The sequence below is a fragment of the Salmo salar genome, chromosome 20 (genome assembly GCF_965601325.2).
Source record: "Salmo salar chromosome 20, fSalSal1, whole genome shotgun sequence".
In the NCBI taxonomy this organism is placed as follows: Eukaryota; Metazoa; Chordata; class Actinopteri; order Salmoniformes; family Salmonidae; genus Salmo; species Salmo salar.
The window spans coordinates 11220394-11241102 of NC_138310.1; the positions used below are offsets into that span (position 1 = coordinate 11220394).

The following is a 20709-nucleotide window of genomic DNA, read 5'->3' on the forward strand; positions in this document are numbered from 1 at the left end:
TCCCCATGTGCAGTTGCAAACCGTAGTCTGGCTTTTTTATGGCGGTTTTCGAGCAGTGGCTTCTTCCTTGCTGAGCGGCCTTTCAGGTTATGTCGATATAGGACTCGTTTTACTGTGGATATAGATACTTTTGTACCTGTTTCCTCCAGCATCTTCACAAGGTCCTTTGCTGTTGTTCTGAGATTGATTTACGCTTTTCGCACCAAAGTACGTTCATCTCTAGGAAACCGAGCATGTTTCCTTCCTGAGTGGTATGACGGCTGCGTGGTCCCATGGTGTTTATACTTGCGTACTATTGTTTGTACAGATGAACGTGGTAATTTCAGGCGTTTAAATTGCGCCCAAGGATGAACCAGACTTGTGGAGTTCTACAATTTTTTGATTTCTTATTTCTTTTGATTTTACAATGATGTCAAGCAAAGAGGCACTGAGTTTGAAGGTAGGCCTTGAAATACATCCAAGGTACACCTCCAATTGACTCAAATGACGTCAATTAGCCTATCAGAAGCTTCTAAAGCCATGACATCATTTTCTGGAATTTTCCAAGCTGTTTAAAGGCACAGTCAATTTAGTGTATGTAAACTTCAGACCCAATGGAATTGGGTTATAGTAAATTATAAGTGAAATAATCTAGAAACAATTGTTGGAAAAATTACTTGTGTCATGCACAAAGTAGATGTCCTAACCGACTTTCCAAAACTATAGTTTGTAAACTTCTGACTTCAACTGTATGTACAATGTGAAAAATGCATTTTACAAATCCAACATTAAAGAAATTGTATTGTATCGGTAAATTAACTAAAGTTGCTTTGTTTTGTACGAGTAGTTGAGTATTTGGAGTGAGATGTCGTTAGAATGACTGACATTTGCCCATGTATGAGAGTTGACTTGCTGATGGCAGTTCACCAATAGGATCTATCAGGTTGTGATTCATCATCCTAGACTCTGATCTGACCCTTCTAAAACCCCTCACCCCTCACCGCCCCTTTAAACCCAGCACATTATTGATCTGTCGGTTTTCTTTTCCCTCCTCTTTCCCTTTTTATCTCTAATGGTCCATCCTCATCCTCTCTGTAGTTGGTATCACGGCAAGATCAGCAAACAAGAGGCCTACAACTTGCTGATGACAGGTAGCAAGCACTATATTCTCTGTCTTTAGATTTTACATTCTCCTCACGATTAATGTAGTACAATGGGATTATGCTCCCATTTCTGTGATCTTGTTATCAACAAACCTTTTCTGTTGCTAAAATATACAGTACTAGTCAAAAGTTTGGACACGCCTACTCATTCAAGGGTTTTCTTTATTTGTACTATTTTATACATTGTAGAATAATAGTGAAGACCTCAAAACTATGAAATAACACACATGGAATCATGTAGTAACCAAAAAAGTGTTTCTTCAAAGTAGCTGCCTTGACAGCTTTGCACACTCTTGGCATTCTTTCAACCAGCTTCATTAGGTAGTCACCTGGAATGCTTTTCCAACAGCCTTGAAGGAGAAAGAGGAGGAAGGGAAGCGCTACTAAGGTACACAATAGTAAATGTTGGTAGACAGAAGGTGCTCTTTGGTAAAAGGGGTGAGTTGGTCATCAAAAAGAAAGGAGGACCAAGGCACTCTTCATATAATTGATTAAAATGCCTTTTTTAGTATGGCATGTTAAATAGAAACAATGTTTTTAAAAATCCGACGCGTTTCGGCTGCATGGCCTTCGTCAGGGAGTACAAAGAAATAATACAATGTTCTCTTTTTAACAGCTTTTCCAATTAACCCTAATTTGAGGAGAGAGTGGTTAAAATTGATTGGACACACCTAGTAAGCAATACTATACACACTTTAAAGTGAAATACTGTAGCTATGTTATCATAAAAATTTAACTCCAAGCTAGAAGTATCAAAACACTTAGAAAGGTAGTTCTAACCTTAAATATGGCTGGGAGAAGTGTCAAGAATAAGAAAGCAATATATTCCATAGTACACTAGAACACAGCAAAACATGAACAACAAGAGTCTATACATAGCTGAGGGCAATTGAGCAAAATGTCCACTAGATGACAGCAAATGGACCCATCACAACCCTACAGGAAGGGTGAGAAATCCATATCTTCATTTAAACCCGGGTATTTAGTGGCCTGTAGTTTGTAAATCCAAAAACTTTCCCTTTGGTTTAACTGTTTAAGACGGTCCCCTTTTCTAATAGAGGCCGGGATATGATCAATACCCATAGCTTGTAGGGAGACAGGGTTGCCATGGTGTAAGGACTTGTAGTGCCTTGCCATGGGGTAGTCTTCATTGTCTACCCGTATGGCGTACTTGTGTTCCGCTAGGCGATCTTGAAGGCGTCTCTTTGTCCGTCCAATGTAGAACACCTTGCACGGTGGACATTCCAATCTATAGATGACATGAGTGGTTTTGCAATTAATTAAGCCTTGAAGGAGATCCCACATATGCTGAGCACTTGTTGGCTGCTTTTCTTTCAATGCAGTCCAACTCATCCCAAACCATCTCAATTGGATTGAGGTCAGGTGATTGTGGAGGCCAGGCCATCTGATGTAGCACTCCATCACTCGCCTTGGCCAAATATCCCTTACACTGCCTGAATGTGGGTTTTGGGTCATTGTCCTGTTGAATAACAATGATAGTCCCACTAAGCGCAAACCAGTGGTAGCCATGCTTGTTAAGTGTGCCTTGAATTCTAAATAAATCACTGACAGTGTCACCAGCAAAGCACTCCCACACATCACACCTCCTCCTTCCATGCTTCACAGTGGGAACCACACATGCGGAGATCATCCATTCACCTACTTTGCGTCTCCCAAACACACGGCGGTTGGAACCAAACATTTCAGTTTTAGACTCGTCAGACCAAAGGAAAGATTTCCACAGGTCTACTGTCCTTTGTGCATGTTTCTTGGCCCATGCAAGTCTCTTCTTATTGGTGTCCTTTAGAAGTGGTTTCTTTGCAGCAATTTGACCATGAAGGCCTGATTCAGTCTCCTCTGAACAGTTGATGGTGAGATGTGTCTGTTACTTGAACTCTGAAGTATTTATTTGGACTGCAATCTGAGGTGCAGTTAATTGCTGATAACTCTGCAGCAGAGAATAAGTTAGTTAACTTTGGATCTTCCTTTCCTGTGGCGGTCCTCATGAGAGCCAGCAACATAGCGCTTGATGGTTTTTGCGACTGCACTTGAAGAAACGTAAAAAATTATTGGAATGTTCCGTATTGACTGACCTTCATGTCTTAAAGTAATGGACTGTTGTTTATCTTTGCTTATTTGAGCTGTTCTTGCCATAATGTGGACTGGGTATTTTACCAAATTGGGCTATCTTCTGTATACCAACACAACTGATTGGCTCAAATGCATTAAGAAGGGAAGAAATTCCAACAATGCACAACTGTTAATTGAAGTGCAGTCCAGGTGACTAGCTCATGAATCTGGTTGAGAGAATGCCAAGTGTGCAAAGCTGTCATCAAGGCACAGGTGGCTACTTTGAAGAATCTCAAATGTAAAATATATTTAGATTTGTTTCACTTTTGTTTTGGTTACTACATGATTCCATGTGTTATTTCATAGTTTTGATGTATTCACTATTATTCTACAATGTAGAAAATGGTAAAATAAAAACCCTGGAATGTGTAGATGTGTCCAAACTTTTGACTGGTACTGTATGTTCCAATAATTTATTGGTGGTATGCATCAATACTGTCAATGTCAACAATCAATGTGATTTCTCTCTCCCTTATTTAGTTGGCCAAGTGTCCAGCTTCCTGGTCCGGCCGTCAGACAACACACCCGGGGACTACTCCCTTTTTTTCCGCACCAATGAGAACATCCAAAGGTTTAAGATATGCCCCACTCCCAACAATCAGTACATGATGGGGGGGAGATACTACAACAGGTATGTTTAGCAGGGGCGCGTACTGTCTCCCAGTGCAGTTGTGATGAACCAAGAGATTTGTAATAGAATCATAAAATACCCTGGCCTATAAATAGTGCCTGGAAATTTTCCTGGTCATGGGATGTGGTCAGGAAATCCCTTTCGGCCTTACCTGTAATCATACTGTATAAAGATGTTGTGATATCCAGGTATACAGTTCCACATAGAAGTGGAGGTTATATAGAAATTACTATATAAAAGTCTGATGCGTTAGGAACGAGTATGGTGGTTAGTGCTGGTCATTAGAAATAACTGCTGTGCTTTGTCTCTTCTCTCTGGCAGTGTTGATGACATTATTGAGCATTATAAGAAAGAGCAGATCGTGGAGGGCTACAACCTGAAAGATGCTGTTTCAGTGCAGGTAAGCCTGAGTCCACTAACCTCCGTTGTGGTGCTACTCCTGTCCTTAACAGTTTGTGATGGCTATAGATGTACAGGTATTTAATGGTGTTGATGTGGTGTTTTATTAACGTTCATGTATTTCAGCAACAGGAACAAGTGCTTTCAGACTTGGTGGACGGCAAGGAGATCTATAACACTATCAGACGGAAAACGAAAGACGCCTTCTACAAAAATATTGTCAAGAAAGGCTACCTCCTGTTCAACAAAGGTACCCATATGTTTTTACACTCAAATGTCTATAAATTTAATCTTCCAGACCGTAGCCCATTTCTCTCTCTCTCACTTTTCCCTGAAGTGGTCACTGGTATACTACCCCTCGTGGATTTAAAAAGCAAGGATTGGTGTAAGAAATATGATGTAAACTCCCCCCTGAACTTGAGAGGGAGTGAACAAGTGCATGCAGATGGGAGGGAATCGGACTCATGTCTTCTCCCCTCTCCTCTCCCTACCCCCAGGCAAAGGCAAGCGGTGGAAGAACCTCTACTTCATCTTGGAGGGGAACGACGCCCAGCTCATCTACTTTGAGAGTGAGAAGAGAGCCACTAAACCCAAAGGCCTGATTGACCTGAGCGTGTGCTCGGTGTACGGCGTGCACGACAGTCTGTTTGGCAGGTGAGACATTTCACCCATTACTATTTATCCTAGATCTGAGTGACCATTGAATGGGACAAGAACGAATCAGTGCAACAGAACATAAGCCTATGATAAGTTTATGAATTTTTTTTGTTGCCATGTTGGGCTGAGTCTTTTATTTAGTTCTTCAGTCTGAGTTTGATCGGAGTACATACATTCGATTGGGCACGTGCTTGTTCAGAAATAACTACCTGTTTTTGTTTGCAGGCCAAACTGTTTCCAAGTTGTGATCCAGCACTTTAGTGAGGAACAGTACATATTCTACTTTGCTGGCGAGACCCCTGAACAGGCACAGGTTTGTACTGATCTGTCTCTCACACTCTTTCTCTCTTTGGGACATTCTCCAATCACACCTTTCTTTAATCTAAGTGTTTTTTTCCTCTCTGTAGGACTGGATGAAATGTCTGCAGACGTTCTGCAGTAACCTTAGGAAGCCCACCCAGCCCACTCCCAACAAGAGGCTCCGACAGGTACAAACACACTGTCAAGTGCTATTTTTATTGTGCTTTATCATTTAAAAAAAAGTTTTTTTACAAATCCCATTCCTAACTTTGTTTGATATGGCAAAAAAGTATTGAACCTTAAAATGCAAGTTGGGCCTTCACTCCCCAAAGAACAACCCCTTTCTTCAAAAAAAAGTTTAGCAGATGCCATTATCCAAAGCGTCTTACAGTGAACACATGTAGGTGGCCAATGCGAGATTCAAACCCACTACTTTGGAGTTCCAAGCAGCTGAGTCATCAGAAGCCCTGGCTGTGACTGACTGCCTGACTGTTGACCTGGTATGTGTCCCATCAGGTGAGCAGTCTGGTCCTGTACGTGGAGGAGGCCCATAAGCTGCCGGTGAAGCACTTCACCAACCCCTACTGCAACATCTACCTGAACAGTGTGCAGGTGGCCAAGACCCACCCTCGAGAGGGCCAGAACCCAGTCTTCACTGAGGAGTTCATCTTTGAGTGAGTCCCAATTCCATCTTCATTCAAAGTGTTATTGGCAATTTAGGGGGAATTGGGACATTTTTTTTTATTTATTTGGCTTCCATGCTGCACTTACTGATGTAATCATTGCCATCAGCTGTCCAATCCTGTTTGGGTTCACTAAATTGACAGACAATATCTTTCTATTTTTTTCCCTCGTCAGTGACTTGTCGAGTGAAATCAACAGGTTTGAAATCAGCCTGAGTAACAAGACAAAGAAGAGCAAAGAAAGTGACATCTGTGAGTCTCTGTTCTACTTAAACTAGAGCTATGTCACGAAATCGAACAATCTGTCTTTATAATCCCATTCCATATTGATATGAGAAAAACAGCGTTTTATTGTCTGTGTGTTCCACTAAATGTCTCTCTCCCTCTGCCTCAGTGTTCATGCGTTGCCAGCTGAGCCGACTGCAGAAGGGCCAGATGATAGACGAGTGGTTTCCGCTGAGCTCCCACGTGCCTCTGAAAGGCATCGAGCCGGGCTCCCTGAGGGTGCGAGCCCGCTACTCCATGGAAAAGATCATGCCCGAGGAGGAGTACAGCGAATTCAAAGAGGTCACACACACACACTTATTAACTTCCCTGGGCTAGGTGGGACGACCTAGTCAACAGCCAGTGGAATCGCGTGGCGCGAAATACAAATACCTCAAAAATGCTATTAACTTCCCTGGGCTAGGTGGGACGCTTGCGTCCCACCTAGTCAACAGCCAGTGGAATCGCGTGGCGCGAAATACAAATACCTCAAAAATGCTATAACTTCAATTTCTCAAACATATGACTATTTTACACCATTTTAAAGACAAGACTCTCGTTAATCTAACCACATTGTCCGATTTCAAAAAGGCTTTACAAGGAAAGCAAAACATTAGATTATGTCAGGAGAGTACCCTGCGAAAAATAATCACACAGCCATTTTCAAAGCAAATATATATGTCACAAAAACCAAAACCACAGCTAAATGCAGCACTAACCTTTGATGATCTTCATCAGATGACACTCCTAGGACATTATGTTATACAATACATGCATGTTTTGTTCAATCAAGTTCATATTTATATCAAAAAACAGCTTTTTACATTAGCATGTGATGTTCAGAACTAGCAAACCCACCGCAAACCATGATTAACGTTCACAAAATACATAACAATTATTTTAAGAATTATAGATACAGAACTCCTTTATGCAATCGCGGTGTCAGATTTTAAAATAGCTTTTCGGCGAAAGCACATTTTGCAATATTCTGAGTACATAGCCTGGCCATCACGACTAGCTAATTTGACACCCACCAAGTTTGGCCCTCATCAAACTCAGATTTACTATAAGAAAAGTTGGATTACCTTTGCTGTTCTTCGTCAGAATGCACTCCCAGGACTTCTACTTCAGCAACAAATGTTGTTTTGGTTCCAAATAATCCATAGTTATATCCAAATAGCTCCGTTTTGTTTGTGCGTTTAAGTCACTATCCGAAGGGTGACGCGCGAGCGCATTTCGTGACAAAATAATTCTAAATATTCCATTACCGTACTTCGAAGCATGTCAAACGCTGTTTAAAATCAATTTTTATGCTACTTTTCTCGTAAAATAGCGATAATATTCCAACCGGGAGTATTCATTCAGAGGCTGAAAGAAACAAATGGAGAATTCTCATGAACGCGCATCTCCAGTGTCACTGTTCCCAGCCTGACCACTCACAAAATCTCCTGCTGTTCTTCGCCCAGAGACAGGAGACACGTCATTCCACTTTCTGGCGCCTTCTGAGAGCCAATGGAAGCCTTAGAAAATGTCACGTTACAGCAGAGATGCTGTATTTTCGATAGAGATGCAACAGAAGAATAACAAATTGTCAGACAGGGCACTTCCTGTATGGAATCTTCTCAGGTTTTGGCCTGCCATATGAGTTCTGTTATACTCACAGACACCATTCAAACAGTTTTAGAAACTTCAGAGTGTTTTCAATCCATATCTACTAATTATATGCATATTCTCGTTTCTGGGCAAGAGTAGTAACCAGTTTAAATCTGGTACGTTTTTTATCCGGCCGTGCAAATACTGCCCCCTAGCCCCAACAGGTTAATGAGGATGATGAAGTCATTAATTAATTAAGGATTACCATTAGTCAAGGTACAAAGACCAGCACTCGGTTGCAATAAGAGAGACACCAAAACATGGATCAGCAGTTAGTAACAAATACTCTATTACGTGTGAGGTACATACGTGGGAAAAGTCAAGGGGTCTGAATACTTTCAGAATGCACTGTATATACACAAGTGCTTTGATGCATAAAATAAACATTGTACACTGAAAAATAATAAAACACACAGATAGATAGATATAGATATGTATGTATGTATGTGTATGTATATAGAGATAGATAGATAGACATGTATTTTTCCAGGACACACACACACACACACACACACACACACACACACACACACACACACACACACACACACACACACACACACACACACACACACACACACACTATATATATATATACATACATACATACATACATACATACATACATACATATTGACCATCGATAGATATGTGTATGTATATATATATATATGTGTGTGTGTCCTGGAAAAATACATGTCAAAATGATGGCCGCTTGTTTGACCATAGGTCACTGACATTGACTCTGTCTGTCTGGTTGTCTGTGTCCCCCCACAGCTGATCCTGCTGAAAGAGTTCCATGTGATCTATGCTCTGGCCCATGTGTGTGGGCAGGACCGCACCCTGCTGGCCAGCATCCTGCTGCGCATCTTCAGACACGAGAAGACAGAGGCCCCCTTACTCAGGACACTCAATGACCGAGAGATCAACATGGAGGGTAAGACAAACACACACACCTCTGCATGTTGTAGTGACATTGTGAAAGCCTACTTCACAATGATAAAGAGCCAATCTCCACTTTTAGATGCTTTGTGTTTATGATTCCAACATGAAAGCTATGACACACACACACACACACTTGGCTGATGAGAAGTCCCCTCTCTCTGGTGGTTCCCAGACGAGGCGACGACCCTGTTCCGAGCGACCACGCTGGCCAGCACGCTGATGGAGCAGTACATGAAGGCCACGGCCACACCCTTCGTTCACCACGCCCTCAAAGACACCATCCTCAAGATCATGGAGAGCAAGCAGTCCTGCGAGGTAAACACACAACACACACACATTTTCTGACATGCAGAAAGGCTTTAGCCTTATTTTGTTTAGCCCAAGCTCTACCTACTGTATCAGTTTGGCAACATCTTGCGTCTGTAAAGTCACTTTAGTCAATTCTTTCAGCAGAGAAGTGTATGGGCAACAACCCAGCTATTCTTCACTTTATCTCCCGAGTGGAGTGGAACACTTGGCATTTATAACATCATATCAGTACTTTGGCTTCCCAGAAGACAAAACAGTAACTCATGTCACAATGACACAGATTCAAAGTGCTGTTGTGATCTCACAGGACTCTTCAGACTGACTGTCTCCTCCAGTGGAACAGAGGGCGTTACACATTATCTTCCACAGTTGCTTTCAACAGCAAATCCTACTCTAGTGAAATAATCTTATGTAGCCCATCTTGTTTTTTTTCACGAGCACACTTCTATCTGTATAATGAAACATCTCTCTTTTTCCCTTCCTCTGTTTTTCTGTGTGTGTCCCTCACTAGCTGAATCCCTCAAAACTGGAGAAGAACGAGGATGTCAATCTGAACCTAGCCCACCTCCTCAACATCCTGTCTGAACTGGTGGAGAAGATCTTCATGGCTGCTGAGATCCTGCCCCCGTAAGCACACACCAATCCACGTTGCACATACTAACAAACTTACACGGGAACCATCCACAAAGGGTTGGGGCGATGTATGAACTTTTGGCATATCGTCGATCGGGACTCATTGATTTGGACTAACAAAAAGACGAATCAATCCGTTGCCAATTTGACTAGAATTCTGAAATGTCACTGTCTGTACTGTTGTGCTTTGTCAAGTGTAAATAGGCTATCATCTGTCATCGATGATGACGTCCCCATCGACGATGGCTGTCAATCATTATCGTCACCCGATGACATCATTCATCGGCCCAACCCTAATAAGTAAGGAAGTGTATATCCGACCGGCAGAACGAAAACTTAAGTTTAGGCATAGGGGTCGAAATTAATTGAGGTTAAGGTTAGGAATAGTTTCAGTGAAGCATAAAAGTAACATTGGGGTTAGCGTAACGCTGCCATTCATTTTCTGCCGGTTAAATATACACTGCCATTTTAAGTAACCATCTCCATAGTTTGAACCCTGTATATCATGACATTCTCCTGTAGTTCAATCAATCTATTATGTCATCAGACAAACCAACAAATTAACTGAACACATTAAGTACGTCCATAGGCTAGCTTGAAGTTCATAAAGTCTATTTAAGTCATGTTCCAGTACATTCAGTCTCACTCTCTCTCTCTCTTCCTTGACCGTTCCAGGACTCTAAGGTATATCTATGGGTGTCTGCAGAAATCAGTGCAGCAGAAATGGCCAACCAACACCACCATGAGAACCAGAGTCGTAAGGTAACTAACTGTACACACCATGGATCTACTTTGCCATCTGCATCCCTCATGGATAGGCAGCGCACAGCATCAGAAACCATTCTAGTGTTATGGTGCCTTTGGTCAAGGGGGGGCCTATACCGGGAACGTTTGGGAAGCACTGATCTAACGGATACTTGTTTCGCTCTTCCAGTGGCTTTGTGTTCCTGAGACTGATCTGTCCTGCCATTCTCAACCCAAGAATGTTCAACATCATTGCTGGTGAGCCTATACCCTTCTTTGTATTTGGTATTGCATAAATTGATTATTTCTTAGCATGGAATGAACAGTGTGTCCATACATTACTTGATTTACTTGTTCATCTTTTTTTTTGTAGACCCTCCCTCTGCAACAGCAGGCCGTACCCTCACATTGATTGCCAAGTCTGTCCAGAACCTGGCTAACCTGGTGGAGTTTGGTGCTAAGGTACGGCCACCTTAAAGCTCCTACAATGTTCCGTGTGGGGACGTTTGTATCCCTTTGTTGTCTAAGCACAAGCAAACCAAAGTGTAATCCTCCATAGCTGTGCGTTGTAACTTGTTTCCATCCTTCAGCGAACAGTATTTTATATTTCTATCTTTACTTTCTAACATAATGATAATAGTGTGTTCCTCTTTTCAATCCAGGAGCCCTACATGGAGGGCGTGAACCCCTTCATCAAAAACAACAAACATAGGATGATCATGTTTCTGGATGAGTTGGGGGTAGGTTACTTGTTTCCATTTTCTTTAGGAATCTGCGGACATGTGGCAGTTCTGTTCCAATGTCTAGGTAAGACGTTAACCTGTGTGTCCTTCACAGAATGTCCCTGACCTCCCTGAAGCTACAGAGCACTTTAGGACAGACCTGTCCCGTGACCTCGCAGCCCTGCATGAGATCTGTGTCTCTCACTCAGACGACCTCCGCACCCTGAGCAACGAGAGGGGAGCACAGCAGGTGTGTGGCAAGTGCATTCAACCAGTGATTGAAAGGCCAAAAAGTATTTTTGAGTCTGTTAATGTCATGGTACCAAAAACATGCCATGATGATTGTAAACCATTGCTGTCTCATGTTTCTCTTTGTAGCACGTGCTGAAAAAGCTGCTGGCCATTACTGAGCTCCTTCAGCAGAAACAGGTTCACTATGCCATGTCCAACAGCAACAGGTAGTACAGCACTCCTCCCCTCTCTCCATCCATCCCGCCTTTTCCTCGCACGGAGTCGCACATGGGAACCAACCCAGCATGCTCCACTCATCACCATGGCAACCCACCCCTCATCTCCGACAGCCCCGCCCACATTTCCCATGCCACGAGAACAGCACCTAAAAAAACTAAACTTGCACCAGTGACTTCTGATAAACTGTTCATGATTCTGTATGTATAGTACCCCTTTTATTAAAAGGGTCAAAGATTTTATTTCAAAGCAAAGCTTCACATACCCAAGACATGTTTATCCACACATCATAGGTTGCCATCTCCAATATGAGGAAAGTCAACTGACATGAAGCTACAGTCAAACCTGTTTCTTATAACTGGATTATGAGCGATAATGCTTTTTATAATGTAATTTGACTGATTTCTTTTATGGTTGTGACAATATCCCCAAAGTGCTGAAACTAGCATTTCCTGTATTTTTTTTGTTCTGTTTTAGTTTGGAAATGTTAATGCAGAAAGTATGTCAAATTCTCTTGCTGGAATCATGAGTATATAATTGAGACAAACTGAATTGTTTTGTTTTCCAACTGTATCATGTTTGTTTAGTTCAGTCTCAATGCCAGACAAGATACATAATCAAAAAAAACAGCAGTACAGATTGTATCAGACATGCATGCACTTATTAAACTTTTTTGTAAAGTAGATAATGGAATTTTTTCTTCCCCTGTATTTCTCCTGAAAACATATTGGAGATTTAGAAGTGCAGCTCTGTATCATAGCGCATTGAAGCTCTGCTCAGAGCCTAGTGCAGTTGTACACAGGATTCCCGCCTCAACTCTGTCCATGGAATATTCAAGCATACATTTATACCACGTTATCACAAGAGAAACCCATTTGGTAGTTAAAGGTTGACACCATAAAACGTGTACAAAAATAGGTTTATTATATGACAAGACCATAATGTAGGGCCTAATAAGAACAAAGAAAAAACACTAATGGTGGATTTTTTTCCCCCCACACTGGGTAGACCACCTGTGAGACCATATTGCTGATCCTTCAGTGGCAAAATGTTTGCCTCAAAAGGCTCTATTCAATCCATATGGTAGAAGTTCAGCGATTTTAAAGGCAATGTTCGCAGTAAACGCTGAATCGGAAATTCAGGGATACAGATTGAATAAAGCACTAATTGTTTTCTTCATAAATCATCCAAATCCAGATCTTCATCCGTCCACTCCTAGAAAACACAGCAAGCTATTAATGACCTGAAATGTAGAGGCACTGGTAGCCAAAATGTAAGTGGTTTCACTCACTTCTTCTGTCATGCGGGGCTCTTTCGCTACATGATCGTCATCCTCATATCCTCGTTTTCTTTTCCTGTAAAATGGATTAAGATTTAACTGTCAGATGAAAGAGTGCACAATCTTTTGTTTGGGTGGTATATGAAGGATTGGTGACCTGTAGGCTAAAACTGACTGGATTTATGGAAGGTAAAGAATCATGGAGATCGGTCTGCTGGAAGCTGTTTTAGCAGGCCACATTTGTTAAATATGTTCTCCCTTCAAGTCATGCACGTCCCATGTCATCTAGGTAGAGTACCATCTGTCATGACACCACGGAGTTCATATCAGATTGTATGGATATAGAACAGGTAGGGTAGTCTTAAATGGCATTAAGATGTAACTGATCAATGTGAGGCCTTTTCAACAGCGTACACTTTGTCTTGCAGGACCGAGTGCACCATCATGGCATTGGCTGCCACCATCCAGGTAATGTGAATTCTACAAAGACTGGACAGGTTGTTCAGTCAACCAAACCACCAAGCCCTGACATGGAGCGCTGGACCGGAGACTAGGTGAATTTGTATTGAGCATGTAGCTTTCTGGACGTGTCGGTCTACTATGGCTGGCTGACGATCTGGGAATCTCTTGCCAGTCCCAAAGCCCTGGAACAGACACCGGTGAAATAAGGAAGAACTCATTACCCAATACTAGGTTGAACTATATTCTAGCTGAGAGGGCCAGACAGACGAACAGGACACTGTTAGCCTATTTTGGCAGTTATATTATAGCTTACAGACAGCTAAAGAAAATGATGAACTGGATCACCTATATTTTGATTGGCTTGGCCTTTGTCCTGAAATTGGGAGGGGGCCAGACTTGAACCCTAGAGGTACTTACACACTGCCTTTTTAACAGTGGAACCTTCCCAAAGGGCCTCAGGGCAGCGGCGAGCCAAAGCATCGTAGCGATAACAACGATCTTCAGGGAAATCTAACATAGCACCTCCAAGACAAGCCTTAAAACTCACTCTACAACCCTAACTCCAAAATGGCAGTTTACAATTCACACTAGCTTCTTATACAGGTAACTGCCAAAATAGTGGAAACACCTGGGTGGATGTGGGGTGCATTTTCCTGGCATGGTTTAGGTCCACGCAACCCCTAAAGAGTGGATGACAATGCCCACATCCACAGAGTACGAGTGGTCACATGAGCTTGTAAACGATGTAAGCCATGGCCATCTCAGTCACCAGATCTCAACCAAATTGAACACTTATGGGAGATTCTGGAGCGGTGCTTGAGACAGCGTTTCTACCACCAACCAAATGATGGAATTTCTCATGGAAGAATGGTGTTGCCCCCTTCCAAGAGTTCCAGACACTTGTACAATCTATGCCAAGCTGGCGGCTTGTGGTGGCCCAACTCCCTATTAAGACACTGTTGGTTTTTATTTTTTCAGTTACCTGTATATAGCACTGAAGCTACTAGCTATATCTTTTCTATGCTGCTTTGCCTGTTATATGACAAAACCAGTGTTTATGTATGTATAGCTTATCATACTCCATTTAGCTATCATACAAAATGTTAACCTAACAGTTTGTAAGAACTATTTGTAACATGTGCATGTATAACCCTATGGAAACTGCCCTGATGTCTGGGCCTACATACAGTATGTGCTGCTCTGAGAAACTAAAGGAACTGAGAAATCCTCCCTTTAAGCCTGGGCTCATCAACTGAAGCTTTCATATATTTGCAACTTCAAATGTAACCCTCACTAACCCACTTTCCTTGGTGATAACAAGCCAAGATAAGAGATTAATTTTGTGCAGGCCATGCACAGATTCACCTCTGTCGTTTGGATGAGAACTGGCTGACTTAGTACTGCTCATACAAACCGATCTAAAAGTCAGACTCATTTAGGTACAGACTTTACAAACCTCACCCAAGTGTTCATAGACTTGATATGGGTGAGATTAAACTCCACTCTTCAAATATATAAATGTCAGCTGTGCTTCATGGAGCGTGAAACTGTTCTGCTTCCTCTTTATTTCATATAGCTGATGTGTTTATTTTTCTATCTGATAGACAGAACCTTGCATCTTAGATATACTTGATCGACCTGGCTAAATAAAAACTGTTAGTATGTATGGAGAAAGGTATTGCTTCATTGCTGCTAGACTATTTACTATAAAGGGAGTTTGGGGGAGTCCTGATTGTTATAGTAGTCTCAGAAGCTGGAATGTTACCTGTCAGCCATTCCTATCACACAATATTAACCTGTTATTCAAGTCAGCTGATCATTTCTACCTTGACATTCACTCCCCAGTTGTGTGGTAGAGCACCATGTAAAACCATACTCTATTTGTGCAACGTAATAATTGCATGTGTTTGTAACTGACAGATGCATTCATTCAAGAAGGCTATACGTACGTGTTGGAGTTTGTGCCAAAGTCAGCATGGACCCTCTCCAGTTTCACTTTGTAAGCATTCACCTCGTCTGGTTTCGGAAGTTCATACTTTTTCATGAGACTTTTTATCCCTGTGTGAGAAGGAAAAATACATTTTTATGTTTGTCACTGAAACAACATGTGAATGTTGCTTTGTAGAATGTTGATGTGCTGTCAAACAGATCAAACGTGCCACCATGTGGTTGTAATTGGTAAATGCAACGATGCAGGCAAAAACTACTCACGTCTCATCGCATCATACATCTTTAAGAGAGTTTCTTTGTCCTCCTTCAGTCCCATACATTCGGTCAGATAGCTATAACAAAAGGGACAACAAAACTAGTTCAAGGCTAAATTGATCATAATTCATGAAAACAGATTGTGAGAATACTACCCTGTCTACTATGGAAGAATGTTTGTTTTCACTTGCTGTTCTCTAGGCCATGTTCAGCCTATATCCCCTGGAACATGGCCTTGCTCTAGTCTAGAACAGAGCCCTGTTAGTGGCCTACCTCTCCATGCTGAGGCCGGCCCGCGACGCACTGTTCAGGATGGCGGTCATGGCTATCTGAGATGGGGGAAACAGCAGCCCACTGTCCGTCAGGGTGGCCCGCGTCAGGAAGTCATCAACACTCTTCCTCAGAGACTCTGGGTTCTCCAGAAGAGGGTACCTTGTCTGCGGTAAAGGTCACCAATAGACGGAACTGTTGACTGAAGCCTTAGTTGGCACATAACCTGCTGGGTTTTCTATTCTTACAGAATCAACAAAGTCTACAACATGGCTCTTTCAATCTCAGCAGCATATTCTTGCACTACACTCCATCTGCTGTATCTCTACTGCGCATCATTGACACAGTAAGTATCTCCATTTCCATCCACCCACCTTGATGTCTATGAGCAGGCCCTCCATAGGTCTGTAGGGGGTGTGCACCACCAGGTGGAAGTTGAGCTGCTGAATGAGAAGGAGCTCATACTCCAAAATCTGTTCAAGAGCCCTCTCCTGCCCGGCCGCACTCTCCTGCACAAGATTCCCCACAAACTGGGTGCTGGACACATTAAACTCATCCACTTTACAGGACAGGTAGGCACAGATCAGCCTGAAAGAAAATAAAAGAAAGCAAGAAGCCAGGGCAGAGTTGGGACAAAAAGGGATGATAAGGGTGGCAAGGAGATTGGGTGCGAAACAAAAGAGCAGAGGAAAGGAAGGTTGGGAGAAAGAAAAGACGAAGAGAGAATGAGGGCGAGAGGGGTTATGTACAGTGAGTACAGAAATCAAGTGTGTATCTGTATCTAAATAGGAGTTTCTCAACATAAGGCTCTGGGACTACTTAAAGAAAAGGCCTTTACTACTCACATGATTGTTCTGGGGTGGTATTCCATCAGTGAGTTGTTCAGGTAAAATCTCCGGAAATACATGATAGCTGTGCCCTGTTGAGATGATTGCACTGTTAAGCCCCTTTGTAAATCAGACCTAGGCTAACTGGATTTATCTGTGTACCCTTACAAAATACATACCACAACAGACTTGGGCATCACAGGCTTGAAAGCATTACAGAAGTCAAGGAGTCTCTTCTCATAGTGTCTGAAAAGGACAATCTCCTCGTGAGCCTCCAGGAACACGGCGTCACTAACCCCAGGCTTCATCAAGGCAGGGTCAAAGGAAAGGATGAGAGGGGGAACAACAAGGGCATTAACAAACTCAATGTTGGAAGCAGGTGGCAACTAAAGTTAAAGATCCAATGCAGCCATTTTTTTAAACGTCTAAATCAAATAATTTCTGTGTAACAAGTACCAAACAAGAATTTTGCTGGGAGTGGTCTGAGTGGGGAGTGGAAAACTTAGAACTAGCTGTTATTGGCAGAGAGGTTTGAAACTTTCTTATTGGTCTATTAACTAGGCCTAATTCACCAGGCAGTCCAAAGCCAAATATTTGTTACAACTTACCCAAGATAGACCACAGCCTGTTGTTTTACAATACGAGCAAATTAATCCGTTTGCAGAACAAGCAAGGAGGTGGGCAGAGCCAAGCACGAGATCCTATTGTCGCGTTCCAGCATCTTTTTGCACATTTCCGTTAGGGAACGCATACTCTGAAGTGTGTAATAACTCAATTCGACATTGCACTCCTAAACAGATTTTTTTCGAACTTTGGCAAGGGGTAAAGTCTACCAAACTTAGTCCATTCTGTTCATAAAAGATTTTAGTTTTGGGAACAGAAAATTGCATTGCGATCGATGAGAAAAATGTGCAGAATTTTGCCCAGAATCCATCTTTTCCCACTGGCTTTCTCACATCTGAGTGTGCAAACACCATTATTTTCACAGTATTATTCCAACCTCAGTGTAGAAATACAGTTGAAGTTGGAGTCATTAAAACTCATTTTTCAACCACTCCTTGTTAACAAACTATAGTTTTGGCAAGTCGGTTAGGACATCTACTTTGTGCATGACAAATGTTTCCAACAAATTGTATACAGAAATTATTTCACAATTCCAGTGGGTCAGAAGTTTACATACACTAAGTTAACTGTGCCTTAAAACAGCTTGGAAAATTGCTGAAAATTGTGTCATGGCTTTAGAAGCTTCTGATAGGCTAATTGACATCATTTGAGTCAATTGGAGGTGTACCTGTGGATGTATTTCAAGGCCTACCTTCAAACTCAGTGCCTCTTTGCTTGACATCATGGGAAAATCAAAAGATATCAGTCAAGACCTCAGAAAAAAAATGGTAGACCTCCACAGGTTTGGTTCATCCTTGGGAGCAATTTCCAAACGCCTGAAGGTACCACGTTCATCGTGTACAATTGTTTGTACAAAGTATAAACACCATGGGACCACGCAGCCGTCATACCGCTCAGGAAGGAGACACATTGTGTCTCCTAGAGATGAACGTACTTTGGTGCAAATCAATCCCAGAACAACAGCAAAAGGACCTTGAAGATGCTGGAGGAAACAGGTACAAAAGTATCTATATCCACAGTATATAGAGTCCTATATCGACATAACCTGAAAGGCCGCTCAACAAGGAAGAAGCCACTGCTCAAAAACTGCCATAAAAAAACAGACTACGGTTTGCAACTGCAAATGGGGACAAAGATCGTACTTTTTGGAGAAATATCCTCTGGTCAGATGAAACAAAAATAAAACTGTTTGGCCATGATGACCATTTATGGAGGAAAAAGAGGGAGGCTTGCATGCCAAAGAACACCATCCCAACCGTGAAGCACGGGGGTGGCAGCATCATGTTGTGGGGGTACTTTTCTGCAGTTCACGAAATAGATGGCATCATAAGGAATGGAAAATTATGTGGATATATTGAAGCAACATCTCAAGACAGTCAGAAAGTTCAAGCTTGGTCGCAAATGGGTCTTCCAAATGGACAATGACCCCAAGCATACTTCCAAAATTGTGGCAAAATAGCTTAAGGACAACAAAGTCAAGATATTGGAGTGGCCATCACAAAGCCCTGACCTAAATCCCATAGAAAAGTGTGGGCAGAACTGAAAATGCATGTGCGAGCAAGGAGGCCTCCAAACCTGACTCAGTTACACCAGCTCTGTCAGGAGGAATGGGCCAAGACTCACCCAACTTATTGTGGGAAGCTTGTGGAAGGCTACCCAACACGTTTGACCTAAGTTAAACAATTTAAAGGCAATGCTACCAAATACTAATTGAGTGTATGTAAATTTCTGACCCACTGGGAATGTGATGAAAGAAATAAAAGCTGAAATAAATCACTCTCTACTATTATTTTGACATTTCACATTCTTAAAATAAAGTGGTGATCCTTTATTCCATGTGTAACTCTGTGTTGTTGTATGTGTCAAACTGCTTGCTTTATCTTGGCTAGGTCGCAATTGTAAATGAGAACTTGTTCTCAACTTGCCTACCTGGTTAAATAAAATAAAAATTCCTAACTGACCTAAAACAGGGAATTTTTACTAGGATTAAACGTCAGGAATTGTGAAAAACTGAATTTAAATGTATTTGGCTAAGGTGTATGTAAACTTCCGACTTCAACTGTATATATATAAAAACACAGGAAATCACGTCTGCACTGGGCCTTTTAACACTAGCCTAATGTAAAATGTTTTAAATCGTTTTACCTTCCCACTGGCAAGCATTTTGTTGCGATATTTCTGGTTGGCTTCACATCTCAGTTGTTCCAGACTTTCTTCATTGTCGAATGTCCAGTACTTTTTCTGTGAGCTAATGTGAAACATGGTGAAGCTCTGACTGCACATAACAGAACATTGATTGTCAAATACTGTTACTTGAATAACAGTTACACAACATCACATGTGCAAGCTACGTTAGCAAGCCAACAAACGGATTAGCCTATGCTATAGCATTTGATAGTTCGTTGCCTGTCCAATAGGAAATATTATAGCTAGTTTAAAGAAGGAAGTGCCGTTAAGCGGTAGCTAGTATTAAGCAAGCTGGTTGGTAACATTAGAGGAAGAGGCCCCATTCTTTCCTTACCTTTTAGCTAGCCAATGGTAGCTAAGGCGTTAGCAACAGCCGGCTAGCACTATCTAGTCGGTCGTTGCTGTTTGACTTGTTAGCGAAGCTTCTACTAGCTGTCTAATCAAACTCCAGATGATCCGTACAAACGTTATGATATAACGAACTTGCTAGCTCGATAAACTATTACTATCTTTATGATTTTGAAAGTAACTCGCTATCTTAGCAAGTAGCTTTCACATTCATGTCAACAGCATGTCCATTGCGTAGTTATACCGTAATATATGGTAAAGTGCGCAAACTGATATGCGCATGTAGGTGGGCAGGTTGGAATTTATTGTCATGAAGCTTGACCCAGAGGCAGCTCTGAAGAGTGGTGAGTCGCTAGAACAGCCACAAAGTAATACAAACAATGTAAAACTGAACCTTAACCACACTGCTAACCCTAATGACTAAACCAAACCTTAAATTAAGACCAAAAAGCAAATTTTTGTTTTCATGAATTTTATCATATAGACAATTTTGACTCAGCAGCTGGCACATCAAATGAAAATTGCTCAGTGCGGCCTCCAGGGCAAGATTCATGACAATAAACGTCAACCTGCTGTACTGTACAGTGGGGTGCATGTATCGGCTCAAGTCAAGATCACCTAGGATGAACAATTAAACTACACGTTTATATGATTGTTATTATCATCACAGCTGGGGCTCTTTTGTTCAGGGCATAAAGCTGTGGTAGTGTGATTTTGATAACTGATTATATCAAAGGCAAACAGCTCTTCAACATAACTCTCCATATCTATCTATCGATCTATCTCACACACACATACCCACATACCCACATACATACATGCATACA

General features: G+C 41.9%; 2 protein-coding genes across 6 annotated transcripts in view; one reads left to right on the top strand and one right to left on the bottom strand.

Annotated features, from left to right (window-relative positions):
• The window catches only part of LOC106580138 (ras GTPase-activating protein 1), a 55563-nt gene extending 40468 nt beyond the window's left edge, over positions 1 to 15095 (top strand). The window contains exons 7-27 of one of the 3 annotated variants that reach the window (XM_014160854.3): positions 1078 to 1130; positions 3753 to 3903; positions 4225 to 4303; positions 4429 to 4552; positions 4800 to 4956; positions 5185 to 5272; positions 5367 to 5447; positions 5776 to 5933; positions 6118 to 6194; positions 6337 to 6509; positions 8637 to 8796; positions 8977 to 9119; positions 9625 to 9740; positions 9942 to 10046; positions 10422 to 10508; positions 10681 to 10748; positions 10864 to 10952; positions 11153 to 11230; positions 11328 to 11462; positions 11591 to 11670; positions 13388 to 15095. In XM_014160854.3, coding sequence (XP_014016329.2) covers positions 1078 to 1130; positions 3753 to 3903; positions 4225 to 4303; positions 4429 to 4552; positions 4800 to 4956; positions 5185 to 5272; positions 5367 to 5447; positions 5776 to 5933; positions 6118 to 6194; positions 6337 to 6509; positions 8637 to 8796; positions 8977 to 9119; positions 9625 to 9740; positions 9942 to 10046; positions 10422 to 10508; positions 10681 to 10748; positions 10864 to 10952; positions 11153 to 11230; positions 11328 to 11462; positions 11591 to 11670; positions 13388 to 13436 — 2251 coding nt within the window. In that variant the 3' untranslated portion in view covers positions 13437 to 15095. Of the gene's footprint in view, positions 1 to 1077; positions 1131 to 3752; positions 3904 to 4224; positions 4304 to 4428; positions 4553 to 4799; positions 4957 to 5184; positions 5273 to 5366; positions 5448 to 5775; positions 5934 to 6117; positions 6195 to 6336; positions 6510 to 8636; positions 8797 to 8976; positions 9120 to 9624; positions 9741 to 9941; positions 10047 to 10421; positions 10509 to 10680; positions 10749 to 10863; positions 10953 to 11152; positions 11231 to 11327; positions 11463 to 11590; positions 12369 to 13387 lie in introns of those variants that run through there. The other 2 variants (XM_014160856.3, XM_014160855.3) reach the window with 2 other exon arrangements.
• ccnh (cyclin H) lies at positions 12581 to 20144 on the bottom strand. Of its 3 annotated transcripts, none has more exons than XM_014160038.3 (10): positions 19869 to 20144; positions 19493 to 19622; positions 16903 to 17025; positions 16742 to 16815; positions 16271 to 16484; positions 15900 to 16063; positions 15633 to 15703; positions 15371 to 15479; positions 12972 to 13035; positions 12581 to 12895 (listed from the first exon to the last, which is right to left on the bottom strand). In XM_014160038.3, exons 2-10 carry the CDS (start codon positions 19607 to 19609, stop codon positions 12857 to 12859), a joined length of 975 nt encoding a protein of 324 aa, XP_014015513.1. In that variant the 5' UTR covers positions 19610 to 19622; positions 19869 to 20144; the 3' UTR covers positions 12581 to 12856. The 3 variants fall into 3 exon arrangements, with proteins under 3 accessions (XP_014015513.1, XP_014015514.1, NP_001133106.1); XM_014160039.3 differs by having other exon boundaries at positions 19493 to 19595; positions 19869 to 20141; NM_001139634.1 differs by lacking the exon at positions 19869 to 20144 and having other exon boundaries at positions 12583 to 12895; positions 19493 to 19649.
• Positions 20145 to 20709: the final 565 nt, after the last annotated feature.